This window comes from Podarcis raffonei, chromosome 10 (genome assembly GCF_027172205.1).
Source record: "Podarcis raffonei isolate rPodRaf1 chromosome 10, rPodRaf1.pri, whole genome shotgun sequence".
Classification (NCBI taxonomy): Eukaryota; Metazoa; Chordata; class Lepidosauria; order Squamata; family Lacertidae; genus Podarcis; species Podarcis raffonei.
This window is the reverse complement of record NC_070611.1, coordinates 27,167,603-27,187,506: the sequence shown is the minus strand read 5'-3', so window position 1 is coordinate 27,187,506 and position 19,904 is coordinate 27,167,603. Positions and strand designations below refer to the sequence as shown.

General features: G+C 42.8%; 1 protein-coding gene across 2 annotated transcripts in view; it reads left to right on the top strand.

Annotated features, from left to right (window-relative positions):
* The first annotated feature begins 3,282 nt into the window (after positions 1–3,282).
* The window catches only part of GXYLT1 (glucoside xylosyltransferase 1), a 32,343-nt gene continuing 15,721 nt past the window's right edge, over positions 3,283–19,904 (top strand). Inside the window, exons 1-3 of one of the 2 annotated variants that reach the window (XM_053405242.1) lie at positions 3,283–3,629; positions 13,088–13,180; positions 19,612–19,786. In XM_053405242.1, the coding sequence (XP_053261217.1) occupies positions 3,409–3,629; positions 13,088–13,180; positions 19,612–19,786 (489 nt within the window). In that variant the 5' untranslated portion in view covers positions 3,283–3,408. The remainder of the gene's footprint in view (positions 3,630–13,087; positions 13,181–19,611; positions 19,787–19,904) is intronic. The other variant, XM_053405243.1, reaches the window with a different exon arrangement.

Here is a 19,904-nt window from a genome sequence, read left to right as displayed (position 1 = left end):
GTGATCATAAACACATTATTTCCTCAGGGCCCCTTCTATTAGAGCCAATTAGTATTTGTATAACACATTTGCTTAACTCGTGCTGTGGGATATCATCCAGTTGTCAACCTTAAAAGACAAATTATGATGAAATAGAAGCAGTAAGGAGATTGTAATTCATGTTTTAAGCAAGAAGAGAAAAATACTATTTTAAAAAAAGGCATTTCATAGCCAACGTTTCAGAAGAGTAATAAAATGAGTAATGCCATAATTCTTAAAAATAAGTACATTTAAGAGACCTTTGCTGTATTGTTTTATCCTTTTTACAGACTGTGGAGCTAATGTTGGCATGGATGTTTTAAAGAAGCACAACAGTTAAAATAATATAAAATCAGGTGGAACCCACTATTACTCTGAGAAATTTGGAGGAGTGTGGTTCAGTAACATGCTGCTTAGATATACTGATGCATACGAAATACTGTTACCAACCAAGTTGAAATGTTACAGAATACATTCTAAATAAACCTCCATTAATTGCATGGTTAAGGTGTCACTTTTAAGCAGTTTGCAAGCAAGTATTACAAAACGGGGGAAAATTCTGCATCCAATGGCTAGTGTTTGAAGAGGCGAAGAGGTCACTTAAGTGCTGCTAACGCAGCAAAAACAATGCAGGAGTCAGCAGTTACGAGTTCTGGGAATCTGCAGCCACAGCAGGTGCTGTGATTCTCCAGCTGTTTGACTTCACCCCTGGAGGCACACTGCATTGTCTCCTGAGACAGAAGGATGCCAACAACACCAATATAAGCCAAATACTCCACCCATCAATTGGAAACAACATGTAAGGTTCATTAATTCCATAATTGTTTAGTGAAGTATATATATGCTCATTTTAACTTCTTGTGTTTTTCACTGTTGAAAGTTTGGTAACCAAGAGAATGATAGTTGGCCACTGGACAATATATCTGAAAAATTCTGCTTATAAAAGACGAAGGGAATATGTGTGTTCATTTAGGTGAGGGGGGCATTATTTCACTATAGAAAGATTGTCCTTCTCTGGAAAGCTTGGAATATTAATTATCAATAGATCAGAGAAAAAGGCTTGCTTATTTGAGATGACCCTTATACAAGTTAACCAGGCAGGAAATCCTTCAGCAGCAGTCCATTACAGCCCACAAACGTATCCTTGCTACTTCTGACAGCAGCAGATTACACATCCATGGTGAATCCCTTATTTTTGAAGAAACAATTGCAATGTTGGAGAAATGGAAGGAAAACTAGAATATATCTGCTCTGATGGATGATACAAGAAACACTGTTCACCTAGCATACGGTATAGTATATAAAGATTTTTTTTTTTAAAAAAGAATTATCGAATGTGTTTGTGAGCAATTTAATTTTCTGTGGAGTAAGGACATGGGGAAAGAGCGGTTTTGCAATTCCCCAATAATTATACCTTTGACTAATTGCTGCACCATGAAAGTCTGATATGATGATGCAATTCTGGATTTACTGGAAAGGGAACAATTTCACCCACTAAACTGTGTTTCCTTTTAATAAGCAAAACTCTGGTCAGATTTAGAAATGTTTCCGGAACAAAACTATTTTGTGGCACATTCCAAGAGGTAATTGCTAGGTGATTCTTATATTCCAGCAAATATGTTTATTTAAATATCAGGGTTCGGTAATAGTATGCCTGCTCCATTTGTACCATCATTTCCCCCCCTCCTAGGAACTTGGGCTGGAGGTACCTTAAGGTAAAGCTAAAGGGACCTCTGACCATTAGGTCCAGTCGCAGATGACTGGGGTTGCGCTGCTCATCTCGCTTTACTGGCCAAGGGAGCCGGCGTACAGCTACCCGATCATGTGGCCAGCATGGCTAAGCTGCTTCTGGCGAACCAGAGCAGCACACGGAAACACTGTTTACCTTCCTGCCAGAGTGGTACCTATTTATCTACTTAAGAGCACTGTTTTTCCAGCCTGTGGCTTGCAACTCACAAGCGAGCTGTGGGCTTTATAAGCAGCTTGACTCTTAATCATAGACACGAAAGGCAGTGCCTGCACTTCAGAAGCAATCTGTAATAGTCACTCAAAGCAACTCCCTGTATGACCATCTGCCAATAAGGGTAGTTGGGTTTTTCAGCAATGATTGCTATAAAGATGAAATACAGAAGCAGGTTATGTATCAATAATTGTCTGAGACTATAATCTTCAAAGCCTGCATTGACTAATCTGTTGGCAAACTACAAGTTCAGCCACCCTCCCGAGTCTTTCCAAAGTGGGCTTTATCGTTATAATGTGAATATTTCTAAGTTTCATTATATCTGACACTAGTTGTGTAAATTCTATGTTTTCAGAATATATATTTTATAACTTATATCCTGCAACTTGATGGTTGGTGTTCTGACATTCCCATAAACAAAACTCTGAATAGCTTTGTAAGTACAGTGGTACCTCAGGTTAAATACTTAATTCATTTCAGAGGTCCATACTTAACCTGAATCTGTTCTTAACCTGAAGCACCACTTTAGCTAATGGGGCCTTTAAACCTCTTTTGTTGACCACCAGCATTATGCTTTCCAGTTTTAAGTTCGGAATGGAGTACAGTGGTACCTCAGGTTACATACACTTACATACACTTATTGATACATATTTCTGGGTTACAGACTCCGCTAACCCAGAAATAGTACCTTGGGTTAAGAACTTTGCTTCAGGATGAGAGCAGAAATTGTGCAGCAGCGGCGCAACAGGAGGCCCCATTAGCTAAAGTGGTGCTTCAGGTTCAGAACAGTTTCAGGTTAAGAACAGACCTCTGGAACGAATTAAGTTCTTAACCCGAGGTACCACTGTACTGTAGTTGCTTTGGAAGACGATCATCAGGCATCCGCACAACAGGACCAGTCCAACAAAGTTGATGTAGAAGAATCATTGCTTCGACACTGGTGATCTTTGCTTCTTCCAGTACACTGATATTAGTTCGCCTGTCGCACTGCAGCCGACACACTAACGTGTGAAGACACACCGTTTGGAGAGCTCTGTCCTAGCAAACGGGCGGCCACCGACTTCTGCCTCCCGCCTTCGCCTTCCTCGCTCGACGCTGCAGCGCTCCCAGCCGCCGCCAGGCCTCCCGCCGCTCTCGTGCCTCCACCATCGCCAGGCGCCCACAACACGCCTCTCACCCCACCCCTCGCCGCCTCCCCGCCGCCTGGCTCCGCCCTGAGAGCTGGGCCTCGTCGCCTCCGCCTTCTTCTTCTTCCTCCTCCTCCTCTCGGGGCAGCTCTCCTGCTACTACCTCAGCGGCGTCGCCGCCGCCTTGGCTGACTTGCTTGCTGCGGTCGCCGCGTTGCTTTTGTTGCTGCCTCCTCCGCCGCTGGCGCTCCCGCTCCCGGTTAGGCCCCGGCTGCTGCGCGGTGCAGCCGGGGCCGCCGGAGGATGAGCCGCCGGCTGGTGCAGGTGGTCTTGCTGTGCCTGGGCTGCGGCTTGTGCTCCTTGCTCTACGCCTTCAGCCAACTGGCTCTGTCGCTGGAGCAGGAGGCGGCCCGGCGCCAGGGGGACTCTGCCTTGCCTGTGCGCAGGCAGCTCAGCGGCGGCGGCGGCGCCTGGAGGGCCGCGGCGAGAAGCGCAGGCTGCAGCCAGCGAGAGCCGCCGGAAAGGTACCGTCTGGGGACGCCGGGGCCTGCGTTTCCTGCGAGGAAGGAGAGCCTGAGTATTAGTACCGAGGGGTGGGGGTGCCTGTGCCTTTGCTCCAGCCGGGAGGGTGAGGGAAGCCAGGAGCGCCCGCACCTCAGGCTCACAATCTCAAGAGATACAGCGTGACAAAGTTGAATTTGCAAGGAGGCGCTTCCAGTGCGGAGGGCCGGGTGTTCAGACGGAGTTTGCTCCAGTCTGGTTGCTTTCCCCCATATTTCCTCCCTCGCTCCCTCCCTCCCCATCTGGTCGGTCAAGCATTCCGTGGCTACCAAGCGTGCGTAATCCTCCCTCGGCTGCGTTTTTCGTGCAGCCGCCGGTCACCCCGCTTCCCCTGTCGCTTAAGGGCTGCCACCGTGCAGCTTCAAAGGAGCCCCTAGCAAGTCGCTTTTCTCCCAGCTGCTGCCAGGTGGGAAACAGGAGACCCGTCTGAACTTTGCGCTCATCCTGGTATGCGCGTTTATGGGGGGAAATAGCACTTTCTGAACGCTTGGCCCAACACAGGGGAGTTATGAATGGACAGGTGGAGAGAGAAAATTTTAGGCACGTGCTTCTTAGTTTATTGATCACATCAATAAGCCCGTGCAGTTATTGCAACCCCCTATAACCCGTGTATCTCTATGGAAACCCCCTATAACCCGTGTATCTCTATGGAAACCCCCTATAACCCATGTATCTCTATGGAAAGGACTGCTAGTAATTAATCAGAGAACCTATTATGTACGTACCTTACTGTTACTTTTGGTAACTGACTGCCCAATAATATGTACTTCCCTTGTTCTTTTTCTTTTTATGTTACACTTGTGGTGTTACTGTTGAAAATCAGTGTTCATATACATATATACATATATATGTATCTATATTACAGAAGCTTAAAGTGGAGAAATGGGATTTTGACAACACAAATGGAGCAGTTGCCCCTTTTCCTACCTGCTCATAAGCCATTACTGGCAGTTGTCTTAGCTTAAAGGAACCAAGTTGGGGAGACTGGGCTTGAGACATTTCCTCTAAAAATCTCTTCCCATCCTCCTCCCATCCCCAGCTTTCAGACTATAAAAAAAATTCAGGCTAGTCAGTCAGTAGCACGACACTTGAATGCTTGTGCCTGCATATTGCTTTATATACTGTCAAGGTTTTCTGGCAGTAGGTGATAGTTGACAGCCATCATATCTCCATGGCTTGGGTGAAGGTTTCTGGAAGGGGGAATTACTCTTATTAAGTAGAAGCAAATCCTACTTCTTCCTGGCTGCATCCTGCGCATTTGTACACTCTATATGCAGTTTGTTTAATTTATTAAAAGGATTAACCGATACAGTGGTTTTGACCTTATTTCCTAGTGCAAGGCAGATTTCCACTTGTGCAGACAGAAGTTCCTCCTTCCTTTATCTGTGTAAGAAATTTATGACTTAATCCAAACTTGGGCTGCTGCCTGGCAGAGATTAACAGGGCAGGGCAACGGGCAATTTGCATGGGCTATTGTAACATGATGCTATTGAGTTTGGGTCCTAGAATGCCACTACTTCTTCCTGTTCCCAGAATTGCCCCTATCACAATAATGGTGCAAAAGGAACACACTCTGAGTGTAGAGCAGGATAGCAACTGATCAGATTGGAGCGTAGCCTAGAAGCAGAAGTGCTGTGCAAGCAGTAGTGCAAACATAGGAGAAGCATAGGACTGGTCTGGGAGCAAATTCATACGTATTTGGTAAAAGTGTGACCATAATTGGGCTTTTTATTTTATTGCTTATGTTGTTTATTATTGTTGTTGTTATTTGTTTGTTGACTTTCAGCCAAACTGTTCCACAGAAAATACCATAATACAGGCACCCCCAAACTCGGCCCTCCAGCTGTTTTGGGACTACAGCTCCCATCATCCCTAGCTAACAGGACCAGTGGTCAGGGATGATGGGAATTGTAGTCCCAAAACAGCTGGAGGGCCGAATTTGGGGATGCCTGCCATAATAAAATCAATATGAAACATACACAAAAAGCAGCAAGACCAGTGATTAAAACAGCAGATTATAGTAAAATTTTAAAAAGCCTGGGAGAACAATTTTTTTTTGTTCCACATCAGAAGGATATCAAGGCCAAGCAAAGGAATGACACAAATGGGGTACGATTACTCAGACCTTGCTTTCCATGAGGGTAGAGGGCAGGGGGGATTCAGGAAAGAGCCTTTGGCCATTGCACATATTGGTTGTGAATGCTACGGTGGCTAGGCTAGGCTATATCTGTCTAGATGCTGCAGCTGGAGCAGCAGCCACAACTGAAATCACCTTATGCCACAGAGGCTACTTTGGCCTCTTCTGAGATGTAGGAGCCCCAGATTGAGAACCTCATTTTAATAACATAGTTGGACTGAGGCACTGCCATAAACGTGTTCTTGTATATGCTGTTACAGTAATGGAGAACCTGACTACATGCAAGAGGATTTCCATTGGTTTCTAGATCACCTGGGTTATGCATGAATTTGCCTGAATGTAATTTTGGCAGTGCAAATGAGAGGTGACAAATTTCTCCATAAACTGCTGAGAAATTGGTGTACTCTCCAGTGATTCTTTTATTGAACATTAAAAAAAACCACTGATCACACATACTATTGATAACATCGTTTAAAAACAAAAAATCTTCATCTGAATTGTTTGGGTGCTCATGTGCAGCCAAGACACTTCCTTTGGCATACCATAGTGCATAGACATATCACTTGGGAAGACAGGCAAACTAATGCTGGAATAAGCAAAGATCACCAGTGTCAAAGCAATGATTCTTCAACATCAACTTCGTAGGACTGGTCATGTTCAGATGCCTGATTATCGTCTTCCAAAGCAACTACTCTATTCTGAACTTAAAAATGGAAAGCGCAATGCTGGTGGTCAACAAAAGAGGCTCTCTCAAGGCAAATCTAAAAAAAATAGTATAAACACCAGAAACTGGGAAACACTGGACTGCGAGCGCTCCAGTTGGAGAACAGCCTTTACCAAAGGTGTCATGGACTTTGAAGAAGCTTAAACTCAGGACGAAAGGGAGAAACGTGCTAAGAGGAAGGCACGCTTGGCAAACCCTCACCTTGATCAACTCCCGTCTGAAAACCTATGTCCTCACTGTGGAAGGACGTGTGGATCCAGAATTGGCCTCCACAGTCACTTACGGACTCACTGTTAAGACTGTGTTCATGGAAGACAATCTTACTCAGCTACGAGTGATCTCCAAATAAGAAGAAGAAGTGAATAGAGGACCATGTGTTACAAGAGAAGTATTTAGTCTGGCATTTAAATATTGTCAGCCAGGATAGCTCAGTTGGTTAGAGCCTGGTGCTAATAATGTCAAGGTTGCAAGTTTGGTGCCCGTATGGGACAGCTGTATATTCCTGCATTGTAGGGGATTGAACTAGATGATCATCGGGGTCCCTTCCATGATTCTATTATGCAATTTAATACTGATACCGGTGTGAACCTGTGATAATATACAGTTTTTTGTCAGAGATATGGGTATACAGTATTGGAAAATTAGAAAGTCTTCTAATGCCCTAAATCAGGCTTCGGGAAGCTCTAGTCAGCAGGCCAGATTTGCTCCCATGCCCTTAGGTCTCAAATTGGCTTGTGAGATCATTTTTCTCAAGCCACACCCAACTGATACCATGTGACATGGGGTAGGGAAAGCCATGGCTGTAAATGAGCAATTTGGAACACTCTTAATAGTTCCTTGGCAAGCAGGACTTAGATTTGGGCCTCTTAAGTTGGCATCACTTGCAAGCCCCATGTGTGTTGGTTCCATTTGGGAGTTCCCCAGTGGAACATGTCATTGCCAGAAGCAGGACTTGCAGTTGGCAAGGAATTTTAAGTTCAGCACAGAGCTCGAGCCCCACGTTAGTCAGGAGTGGTTGTGACTGTGGCTTGTCATCAAGACTCAGGGTGCCAGTATGAGACTTGAAAAGAACATAGATCTGAAAGAGGAAGTGGGAAAGAATATTGCTCTTTCATCTTTTCTCCTTTTGCTTTTCTCAAAGGGAGATAAGAGAACCACCCTTGTCACTTCACAATGAATGCGGTAGTGATTCCAAGGGAAGTACTGAAAGGTGCCTTTGCAACTATGGGCAATCCCAGAATTATATAATAGGCTTTATCTAAAAATTATTTATTTGGAAAAGTGGGGGGGGGGATTTAATCATATGCAATTTTCACATCCCTTTCTATTCTAACAGTGAAACTAATTACAGGTAGGTAGCCGTGTTGATCTGCTGTAGTCGAAACAAACAAACAAAAAAATTCCTTCCAGTAGCACCTTAGAGACCAACTAAGTTTGTTATCGGTATGAGCTTTTGTGTGCATGCACACTTCTTCAGATACCTGATATCTGATATCTGAAGAAGTGCATGCACACGAAAGCTCATACCAGTAACAAACTTAGTTGGTTTCTAATGAAACTAATGACCTGGCAGAAATCCTGCAGGTTTTATGAGTCATTGATGGCTTTGACAATGAGCAGAAAAGCCTCTGCAGGCATTCCAGACTCTCTCAGATGATGCATGCACATGTGAAATTGTGTTATTAGTTGTTTTGTAAACTGTCCCTTGATATTTTTTTCCTGACAGCTCATACACTGTCTCTGCCCAGAAATGATTCTGTTTTTTGTCTGGATGAATTCTGTCATAAAAGGTGAATCCAGGACCTTTTTAAAAATAAAATAAAATAAAATAAAATATCAATCTAACATTGTATGCATTCTCCTTACCTCTGCTAAACGTCACTTTGCTGCTCTTGAGAAACAAGGTTATTTTGAGGCCCTCCCAAGTAGGAATTTGTGGCTTGGAGAGTAGGAGATAGCAGCGTTATCAGGGCAGTGATCATTTGCCCCCATTTCTCTGCGTTATTCAGTTTTCCTTTCCCAACCTCTGTGTCTAGGGCTTGCAGGGAGGACAGTGATTGGTATGGAAGGCATTGACTCCCGGAAAAGTGTCTAGGTCTCCATGGTATTGTTACATTCTCTTCCCATTTCCTGTAGCAGGAGTACAGGAAAGCAGAATGGAGAAGTTATTTGTTCCTGAAATGATTTGGGAAACTTCATGGTTTGTATTCTTCAGGCACCTTTTCTTATAGACAGACAGCTCTCTCAGCTTCAGGGTATGGGAGGCTTACCTTGTCGGGTTTTCACACGCAGGTTGCAATTGATATTGACCAGGAATAAAGGTGATGAGCTGCTGTTTGCATCCCTCTCCATCTTAGCCGGTAAAGACCAGCAGCAGAAGTAAGCACCATTGCCTGCTAGTATTGTCAATACTTCACCCAGTGGTATGCCAGGCAGCTTTCCTGTGCTTGTTAAACAAATAACTCTGGGATACCAGTTTCCCCTCCATCTGCTCTTCCATTCTGGGAGTGAGAATGCAGAATGGTTGGTAGCCTTGGACTTTTAGAGGTTCTTGGAAGACACTACTTATAGTTTGTGCCTGTCTGGCTTCTCACCCTTTTATTTCATTGAGACTTTGAGAATTCCTGTTGAGATTGGTTCAGTGGCAGGCTGTTAAACTTCACAAATGTCTAAAAAGTTGTGCTAGTGGGTAAAAGCCAATGCATTTGTAAATACCAATTTGAATGCAGTGCTTTTCCAGTTCATGCTAGACTTAGCACTGTGTTGTACTAACTAAGCACTATGATTTCAGATGCTTAGGACTCCTCCAATTGTGCATTCATGATGATTTTACTTCTTCATCACATTTATATCCTGCCCTTCTTCCCAAAGTACCCGAGGGTGGCAAGCACAACTGTAGCAAAACAATTACCAACAAAAGAACATATGTAAAAACAATTAAAGCTTCTAAAAATATGTGAAACAATCACATATGTACTCCCACAACTAATACTATCAGTGCTACCAGGAACAGTATCTTTCCACCATCAAAATGCCTGGGTAAAGAGGAATGTTTTCTCTTAAAGGATATTAATGTGCTTGTGATGGTATTGGGGTGGTTATACGTGATGCTGGTTTCAGCATTGTTTATGCCTGCAGACATTTTAGGGTGACCGTACTGCTTCATTTCCAATTTCCATGTGTGTGTCCTGCAGCTTCCTGCTGAAATTCAGTAACTTTTCATATCACAGAAGTGGAATGATGTGGTGACAGTCCAGTATAAACCAGCCGCTAATGGAATATCATTATGTCAATGATACACAGCAGTCTGGAGGGATCCTTATTGGTTCCTTGTTATAAAGAAGGTCAAAATCAAATACATATATACAGAGGTGTACCTCCTCTGTACCTCTATTGCAAGGAGCTGTATCAGTTGCTCCAAAGTCGGTAAGACTATAGACCCAAAACTCAAAAAGTTTGCTTTTCGTTGGCTTTTACACTCTGCCAGTGACTTCCTTTGGGGCCATCGAGGTTGGGTCTGCTCCACTCCACACTACTTCCTCTCCTCCTCCTTGTCAGTTGGTCCATCTACCTGCTTTCCTGCCTTTCTCTCTCTCCTCTGCTCACCACTTTCCCTTCTGCCTCCTTTCTCCACCCTTCCTTTTTCCTCCTCCTGCAACCCTCCCCAGGTCTCTCTGTCTTTCTTCCCTCTGAACCTGTGAGGGTTGCTGCGATGGCCCACATTACCAATTGGACTCTTCTGCCAATGCACCCAGAGGAGCTGGCTCCTAGCCACTCCAAGCCAGAATAGAAGGGTGTGGTTTTTACACTTCTTTCTCCCGCCTGCACCTGCACCTTTGGCGGGGCCAGCCTAGCCAACCCCTGGGTACTCCCCTGCATATATACATATTACTTTTGTACTTAACTGCTACATCAAAGCTGAACATGTGGGAGCGGGTGATGGTTTAATTATGTAAAGGAGAAACCACTTCTTTCCAGTACTGCTGGTCGTGATCAGGTTGCGCTTTCCTGTTGATGCACTTTAAAGAGTGAATCACACAGTACATCAAAGTGAACCCGTATCTTAAGATAATTGATCGTTTAAATATCCATATGTAAAGCGAGGATTGATAATTTGACTTACTTGCTAAGATCACTGGTCATGCCTGTACATATCTTTCTGGTTGCTTCTTACTAGATGAAAGCTATGATGCAATGAACTACCTACCGGTAATTGCTGTTCCAGTTCTTTTAGCGGAAAGGAGTAAACCAGAAACATTCAAATGAGAGTAGGATTCTTGCCCGAGGTGGTTGTGGCGCTACGCGGTGTGCTGTGCAAAAGATATAAAACACACTTCTGCCATTGCACCGCCTCCACAGTTGTCTATTTTAAACCAGCCTCGTATTGACTTGTTTGAGCTGTGTAATTAAAAAGGGATGGAGAGTTTGCTCTAAATAGGAAAGCTGTTGTTGCTTTTAAACCAACAGCTTGATTTCAGGAGATGCTCCTTGGGCATGGCAGCTCCTAAGACTGGATATGTGAAGTCTCAACTTCTTTGGCTTTAGTGCAAGTGTTGCAGCAGCAGCTATTTTTATTATTAAAGGGAGTTTCAGTTTAATATACATTAATTGTCTTATGAGGCACACACCTTAATTGGATATGTGCAAATGCTGTCTGGTCTCTTTATATTAGTGTAGTTAAACTGCAGAAGGGAGGAGAAGGGATTAGATCCTTTTTTGACCTCTCAGCAGTATTTTGTGTGGAGATCACAGGCTTTGAAATTAGCTTGTGAAAGCGCCCAGTTCAGCATTAGTGACGCTGCTGTATCAGATCAACTATATTGCTGCAGCTTTCAATTCGTAGGGCTGAATCTTAAAAGCTGGTTAACAATACCGTCACAATATGGATCTTAGTTTTATCTTTCTCTTTTGTTGCCTGGGTTCGCAATGGCATTCTGTGTCAGTTCTGAGACTTGATGTTCTGAACCATTGTGACGGCATTTTCACTTGAAAATGCTAAACAACTAAAGTGGACTTCAGCAGGCCAATATGGTAACCAGCTGCCAGGGAACATAGGAACTTACCATGCGTGATGGATTGCGTTCCCAAGGCCCAGTGTCATTGGGGCTAAAGCAGATTATTAGTTAGCCTTTGCTGAGCATCTTCACATTCCTCATTTGCATATTTTCCTGTTTCAAATTAAGTATTAGAATATATAGCACTGTATTTTTTAGTAAGTTGTGCATACAAGTTTCTGCTTCATTTAAAATATATTGTATGCAGGCCTATAACACTTTGCTCTGCTGTTCTTCAGTGTTCCAGACAGTTAGCTATACCTTTCATGGGCGTAGCCAGGATTCCCCCCCCCCCCTGGTGGGCAGGCTGTATGTTGGGGGGGGCAGAACCCAGTTATCTGTGACACAATTGGTCAGTTACTTAAGTACCTTGGATCTCAAACGCCTTGGCTCCCGAACAAATTGGCTCCCGAACGATCAAAACCCGGAAATGAGTGTTCTGGTTTTTGAACGTTCTTTTGGAAGCCGAACATTCGACGGGGCTTGCGCGGCTTCTGATTGGCTGCAAGAGCTTCCTGCAGCCAATCAGAAGCCACACTTTGGTTGGTTTTTGTAAGTCAAATGGACTTCCGGAATGGATTTCGTTCGACTTCCAAGGTATGACTGTAATTTTATTTATTTACTTTATGGGGGGGGGGAGGCAGCTGCCCCCCCGCCCCAGCTCATGATATTCCATTCCATAGCTCTTCTCAATGTTTCCCCTCTTTTTCACCAATGGTCAGTCAGCAATTATGCAACCACTTAAGGTTCACCTGCAAATAATTGTTCTACTTCTGCAAACTTGGGCTTCACATAAGCCTGTGGAAACCTCCGCCTTGTGTGTAGATGCCCCACCTTTGCTAAACAAGGAACCATACTCAGCTTTGTGAATAGATATAATGATTTATAACATGGAAACATGCAGTAGAGCAAGCAGAAAATAATCGTTAGCATAAATTTCCAGCTAAGCCTTGGCCAAAACTGGGATTTTTGCATCCACCCTCTTTTTACTATTTTTGTTTCAGCAAAAAATGGGTGGGGGGAGGAAGGAAACAGGCCCACTCTCCCTCCCCCCATGCTTCCACGTGTTTACTTGTAGCCCAGAAGTGCCTGCCTTGTGCAAATAAACATAAAATTGTTTTAAAATATACCTTTGGTACCATGAAATCATCAGATGTGTTTCAGAAATGTCACTGGATGTGTTTCAGAAATGTCACAATGCCAGTTTGAACAGCCCATTGAACAGGGTGGTATTTACTTCCTACAACGGATTACTCTGCATTTCACTTATCAGTAGAATTGCTCTTGGGCTTTATGCTCAGGATCCTGGTTACATACATCCTTATATGATATAGACTAATATCACTCACAACATATATGAAGCTCTACATTCAGCCGTTTATCTGTAATTAGTAGCTGGTGGTGTTTTTTAGTTTTGTTTAAATGCGCAAGCAGGAATGCTCCATTGCAACCGCTGAATAAAACAAGTAACATTCATACAGGATTGTTTCTGTCTTATCCTGTTAGGTGTAAGAATGTGTCTGTATCCTATTGGAATTCCTATTGGATGCTGCCCTCTGATGTTTGTGGAAGGAACTGCTTTTGGGAAGCTGCTCGTAGGTAGGCTTTGACAGAGATTTGATTGCTCAATTAGCTAATTTTAGGTATAGTCATACATATTTGAGTATATTAAAAAGTGTTGAAGCAGTTATAAAAAGTTTGGTTCCCCCCCTTCACTTTCTAGCACTCACAGTCTTACTAGATTTCAGTCATGATCTAACTCATTAAATAAAATATGTTTCTTGTTTTGAAATTCACATACACTTCTTGAACAAGCATGCATGTTAAAACATGCTGGTTTGCAACTAAATCAAACCTTTATGCAACCTAGCATTATGATCCCAAACTTTGGGTCTTGCACCAGAGTCGTAGAGGTAGATTTCTGCTGGTCTTCTCTTTACATATACAGTCATACCTTGGTTGTCAAACGTAATCCATTTGACTCACAAAATGGTTCAAAAACTAAGGCGCGGTTTCCAATTGGCTGCAGGAGCTTCCTGCACTCAGTCGGAAGCTGCAGAAGCCACGTCGGATGTTTGACTTCCGAAAAATGTTCACAAACCGGAACACTCACTTCTAGGTTTGCGGCATTCAGGAGCCAAAATGTCCAAGTCCCAAGGCTTTTGACAACCAAGGCAGCTACCTCCCCCATCAAGTAAATAAAAATACTTAACAAAAGTAGAAATAATCAGAATACAGTCGTACCTTGGTTGTCGAACGCCTTGGCACTCGGATGTTTTGCCTGCCAAACACCGCAAACCCAGAAGTGAGTGTTCCGGTTTGTGAACGTTTTTTGGAAGCTGAACGTGCAACACGGTTTCTGCAGCTTCCGATTGAGTGCAGGAAGCTCCTGCAGCCAATCAGAAGCCACACCTTGGTTTGGGAACCGTTCCGGGAGTTGAATGGACTCCCGGAACTGATTACGTTTGACAACCAAGGTACCACTGTATTTGAAATTGAAATGCTCACTGAGGTCGCTTGGGTGATGTTGTGGCACATTCTAGTGATGCAACTGGAAACCCGACTCAGCGATAGACCCAGACAGAGGATGGTGACATGTGGGTTTTGTGCCCGCCTAACATAACATAAATCCTAGCTACGCCCATGGATACTAAACAATGTGACTTGAGAGTGAAGAGTCAAACTGAAGCCTACCTTTACTTTGGTGGTTGCTTCCCCTAACTTTTTTTTAAATGCAAAGGTGCTGTAGGTGACTTGCTGTGGGAAATCTTGTGTGGAGAAGGGTCTGTTTGGGAGAAAAGGGTACAAGAACTCTCCCCCGTTCCCAGTGGGAGAGGAGTGACTGAGCAAGCATCTGTTCTCTTGGTATTTCCACACAAGGCAATGTCCTATATCTGAAGCCCTCTGTGCTTGCTAGTGGGCCTGAAGAATTGGTAGGGAGGACATAAAAAGTCATGGCAAGTAAGCTAAGCTGCTGTTTGTGAATCCTACATTCGTGCAGTCTTGTAACCTTGTCAAAACAGAATTGTGGGGCAGGTGAGGGGAGAATCACAAAACCATGTGTACTGTGCAGTCTGGTTCAAAGGTTGTAATCCTGTGCATGCTTCATTGAACAAAGTGGGATTTACTTGCAAGGGAACACACACAAGATTGGAATATAAATGTCCAGAACTTTACATAAGCAAGACTGATAGTTACAGTACAAAATGGTGTTTGTCCTTACTGTTTGATTAGTAGAATAATAAAGACTAATAATTTTGAGAGCACGGCAGACCACAAGTAATTGCGACATAAAAAAAGATGTACAAGATTACCCACATGGGCTTTGTGGATGATTGTGGAGAGATGCAGGAAAGCATCGCCTGAATCTTAGGGTCTTTGATGACTCAGTAGTCCATTTTCCTAATAATAATAATAATAATAATAATAATAATAATAATAATAATAATAATAATTTATTGAATTTATATACTGCACTATACCCGGGGGTCTCAGGGTGGTTCACAGAATAAAATCAAGATATAAAACCACAAAACACCTAATAAAAATAAAAACAGCAGCCCAATACCCCTTCCCCCAAATTTTTATAAAGGGCATAGGATGTAAATCAGATCAACCAAATGCCTGGTTAAAGAGGAATGTTTTTGCCTGGTGCCTAAAGGTGTATAATGAAGGCGCCAGGTGGACTTCCCTGGGGAGAGCATTCCACAGACGGGGAGCCACTGCAGAGAAGGCCAGTTCTCATATTGCCACCCTCCGGACCTCTCGAGGAGGGGGCACACGAAGGAGGGCCTCAGACGATGATCTCAGGGTCAGGGTAGGTTTATATGGAAAGAGACGGTCCTTGAGATATTGTGGTCCTGAGCCGTTTAAAGATTTATAGGTCAAAGCCAGCACTTGGAATTGGGCCCAGAAACTAATTGGTAGCCAGTGCAGTTGGACCAGGATCAGTGTATCGTGCTCAAACCGTCTTGCTCCAGTGAGCAACCTGGCTGCTGAATTCTGCACCAGCTGAAGTTTCCCAACCGTCTTCAGAGGCAGCCCTACATATAATGCATTGCAGCAATAAATACAATTCTTGACTAATGGGCCTGGTTTGGACACACAACACTAAACTGTTATTTGGTGTACCTGAGCTTTGTGCTTGCTTATTCTTTCCCACCTGTCTTCTGCTGTTTCAGTGAATCATAGTTAAGATCTATAGTTTACAGCTCAGGTAGTCTTTCTTTTTTAATTGTTTTTTATATAAAAAACTTGATTTTTAACTGCATAAAGCAATAATTCTATCTTCAATATACAGTGGTACCTTGGGTTAAATATGCTTCAGGTTACATACACTTCAGGTTACAGACTCCAGTAACCCAGAAATATTACTTCAGGTTAAGAATTTTGCTTCAGGATGAGAACAGAAATTGTGCAGCGGTGGTGCAGCAGCAGCAGAAGGCCCCATTAGCTAAAGTGGTGCTTCAGGTTAAGAACAGTTTCAGGTTAAGAATGGACCTCCAGAACGAATTAAGTACTTAACCTGAGGTACCACTGTATAAAAAATCCTCTTAAGGACAGCTTTGCTGGCATCTCAAACGATCTTTAAGTCAGTCTCCTTATTTAAATCTAAATCGAAAAATTATTTTAAAGTCTTCATTTTATGGATCGATGGTCTAGTTAGACAGTAAAATTCATGTTAAATTGCTGTTTTAGGGGGTGTTTTTCATCGTCTGGAATGGATCAATCCACTTTCCATTACTTTCAATGGGAAAGTCCGCTTCAGGTTAAGAATGCTTCAGGTTAAGAATGGACTTCCGGAACCAATTAAGTACTTAACCTGAGGTACCACTGAACTGAAGAATGTGCTAGTCACTTTTGAGATAGAATTCTGTCTCTTTTATAAGAACTACATGGCCCATTCAATGAAGAGTTGTGTGTTTTATGAGTGTTTTCTTTTACGGCAGAAGGGAAACCTGATGTGCACAGGGACTCTTAATTGAGGTGTACATAAATAATACGTAAGTTTGTATGTGTATTTACACACACACACACACAAACAAATAGCTGAGAGGAGTCTCGTGACTTACCCAAATGGTTGGAAATTTCAAAGGCAGCCTGCTACAGTGTCCGTTTCCTTGTGAGAAGTGCACACTTCAGACTTAGGGATAGTATCCAACATCAGTCATACTGAGAGCAAAATCACTGATATCATCGGCTTAAGTAACTTAAGCCCATTAACTTTCAGTGGGTCTACTCTTAATACAATTGGGTTGGATATCACCATAGGGGTGTTGTTATACCTGCTTATTTGCAGATGAATATGGGGGTGTAAGGGGAACAACCCATGCATACAACTCTAATCTATAAAACACTGTTGTTTGGTCCTGCTGTCTCGTCGTGTTATATTATGAACTGTTTCATTGATTTCGGTTGTTTGCTCTGTTTTAAAGGTTAAAATATGCTTCTCCCTGGAAGTAGCAGTATGCAGGGGTGGGGAATGAGTAGAATAGCTTTTCGAAAGGCAGCTTTGAGAATTGTGGCTTCCTATGGATACTGTTTCCTTTAAAGTGCAGGTGATAGCGCAAGATGAAATATTATCCTTTGACCAAGCCTTTGTTGTACGCCCTATATTTGACCTATCTGGAGTGCAGCAGATTTCAGCAAAAGGAGTGGATCAGAGGACATAACCATATAATATTTATTCTATGCTGCATCTTGGGACTCAGCTAGATTGGTAAAGAAAAAGTGCTTTTTATATGTGTTGTTTATGCAATATAACACTGTGACACCAGATGGCGCTGTGGAGTCTAGTCTTTCCCTGCTGGATTTCCCTGTATGAGTTTGCAACACATTTAGCTGAATTGCTTCTTTGACGCATCTATATCCAGCCTAAGTTATCCTGTTAGTCCTATCCTTGCCACCCCAGTGAACTTTCCAGGTTTCCCTTTATTTTGGGCAGTAGCGTCTTTAACAGGAAGGAGTCTGGCATGCAACGCAGGCAGGGTTGGGATGTGAGTAGCAAGGAAATGAACCGGATCAAGGCACTGCTTATCTTAACTGCTCTTTTATGTGTAAAATGAGAGCAAACTGCACTTGCTCCTGTTCACATGTGCTCTTCTTGTTGCCAGTGTGTTACATCCTGTGCCTGCAGGATTTCCACTGTTGGGCCATTCCTAAGACTTCCGTTATCTAAACAGGGAAGATAACAAGAGTTTGAACAATAGAGCAAAAACTAGCACAACTTTTTTTTTTGTGTATGCGAGATCACCATTTGTGTTTGGATGGGCTCCAACACAACTGTAATTGGTCCAAATGATCTTCCATCCGGCATTGGTAGAGGATGCAATGTTTGGAAGTGTTGTAAACAAAAATTGTCCTTTTCCCTTATGGGGAATCCAAGAGCCCATATAGAGTCCTTACATAGGTTCCCTGTTGGTAGGAGAGAATAACAGAGGCCAACCAGAGAATATTGAGAAGCAAAGCAGCTAGTAAGCTTGATTTTTTATTGATCTGTTGCAACAGGTGCTCCTCTCACCCGCAGGAGAGAGGAGGAACCCAGAAAAATGGCACACAAGGCCTTATAAAGACTTTTGAAATTGCCACCCTGTAGATCAAGATCACCCCCAGAAACATCATACATACATCACAGAAGGCATGTAACCTAAGACCACCCCTCAGATACATCATACCTACATCACAGAAAAGACGGTCTTAAAACAGAAATTTGAATGTTGTTTATCTCCTGTCTGGCAGGTTACTTGATTGGATTTCCTGGGGAGCCTGGCTAGTCTTTTGTAATGATAAATACTTGGTTCCTGGGCCAGGTCACAGGCTCACACCCTATTCAAACACAGACATACCCTTAAGACAGGATTTGTGAAGGAAAAGACAATGGGGAGGCTTTTCCATTTTCCTTTTGACCTTGCAGAGAAAACATTTGGTCAGTTTGGGAATCAAAATGGTTCCAGTCAATCAAAATGGTCGGTCTTCCTGTGCTGATCTATGTATGTGCTTGGTTGGTACACTTATGAACATTTAACATACTGGTATATCTAAGACCTCAAAATTCCTATCACAGAAGAGGAGCTGATTACTGGAAGGAAAAGTCGAAATGTCACAAAATAAAACATGTGGCAAAACAATAATGAAAGTCTGAAGGATGCCTTTCTTCATTTAAAGTGATTGAGCGATATCTGCTACCAAACCTTTTGCACTGAGTTCTGTACTAACTTCTAGTGCTCAAATATTAGTGAGTTGATAGGTCTGGAGTCTGACTAACCTTGGGACAGATAAATGCATTTTACCCTCTGTTAATATAATATAACTTCATTTCATTTACATCGTATGGGCCTAGCAATTGACTCTGTCTCTGAAATTGCAAAGAAGCTGCCACACCTGGATTCTGTTTGCACCCAGTAACCTGACCTAGTGTTAATGCTCATTTTATATAGGCCATCTGTCCAGATTACTGTTGCAGCGCCATTTAATTGAACCAGAGTCAGTGGCCAGTGGTATTACCCTTACAACAAAAGAGTGCCTAGCTGCTTACCGATAAGGTCTGCTGAAGTATAATTTGGGGGCAGAGGATAGGAGTTGTTGTAACATGGCAGTGTAAAAATGGGCTATATTTTAAACAAAACATGATTATCCAAGAGTTCAGGTCCTTTAAGGAAAATGAAAAATACCCTTCTATAAATAGTATAAAAGCATGTAATCCAGGAATTAAAATATATTATGATTTTTTTAAAAAATATTACCTTATAAGAACTGGTTTGGAAGTTGGAAACATCTCATTTGTCTGTACCATGGTCATAATGCCAATTCCCCAAATTTTAATTTTATTATTTATTTATTGAATTTATATACAACCCTATACCCGGAGGTATATTCCACTCAGATAATAAACAATATATTAGATTTTAAAGCATGTGTCACATAAAACATGTGCCACCTGCACGCATAAATCTTCCTGTTAAAATTCTACAGTGTAAACATGTTCACGTTGGTTTCTCCGGCAACTATTTCTTCTTCTTGTTTTTCCTTAGATATGATTTTGTGAAAAAGCAACCTTTGGAGAAGATGCACCTGGCCGTAGTAGCCTGTGGCGAAAGGTTGGAAGAGACGGTTACCATGTTGAAATCAGCCATTATTTTCAGCATCACACCCCTGCACTTTCATATTTTTGCAGAGGACCCATTACACACTGAGTTCAGAGAAATAGTAAGTATTCCTTGCCACCTATTTCCGGGGTTTTGATTGGGCATCGTTACTGTTGCTATACTTTGCAACAGTTCAAGTGAGGGCAGGAGTGTGAGAATCGGGGGCAGCTGGAGAAGAA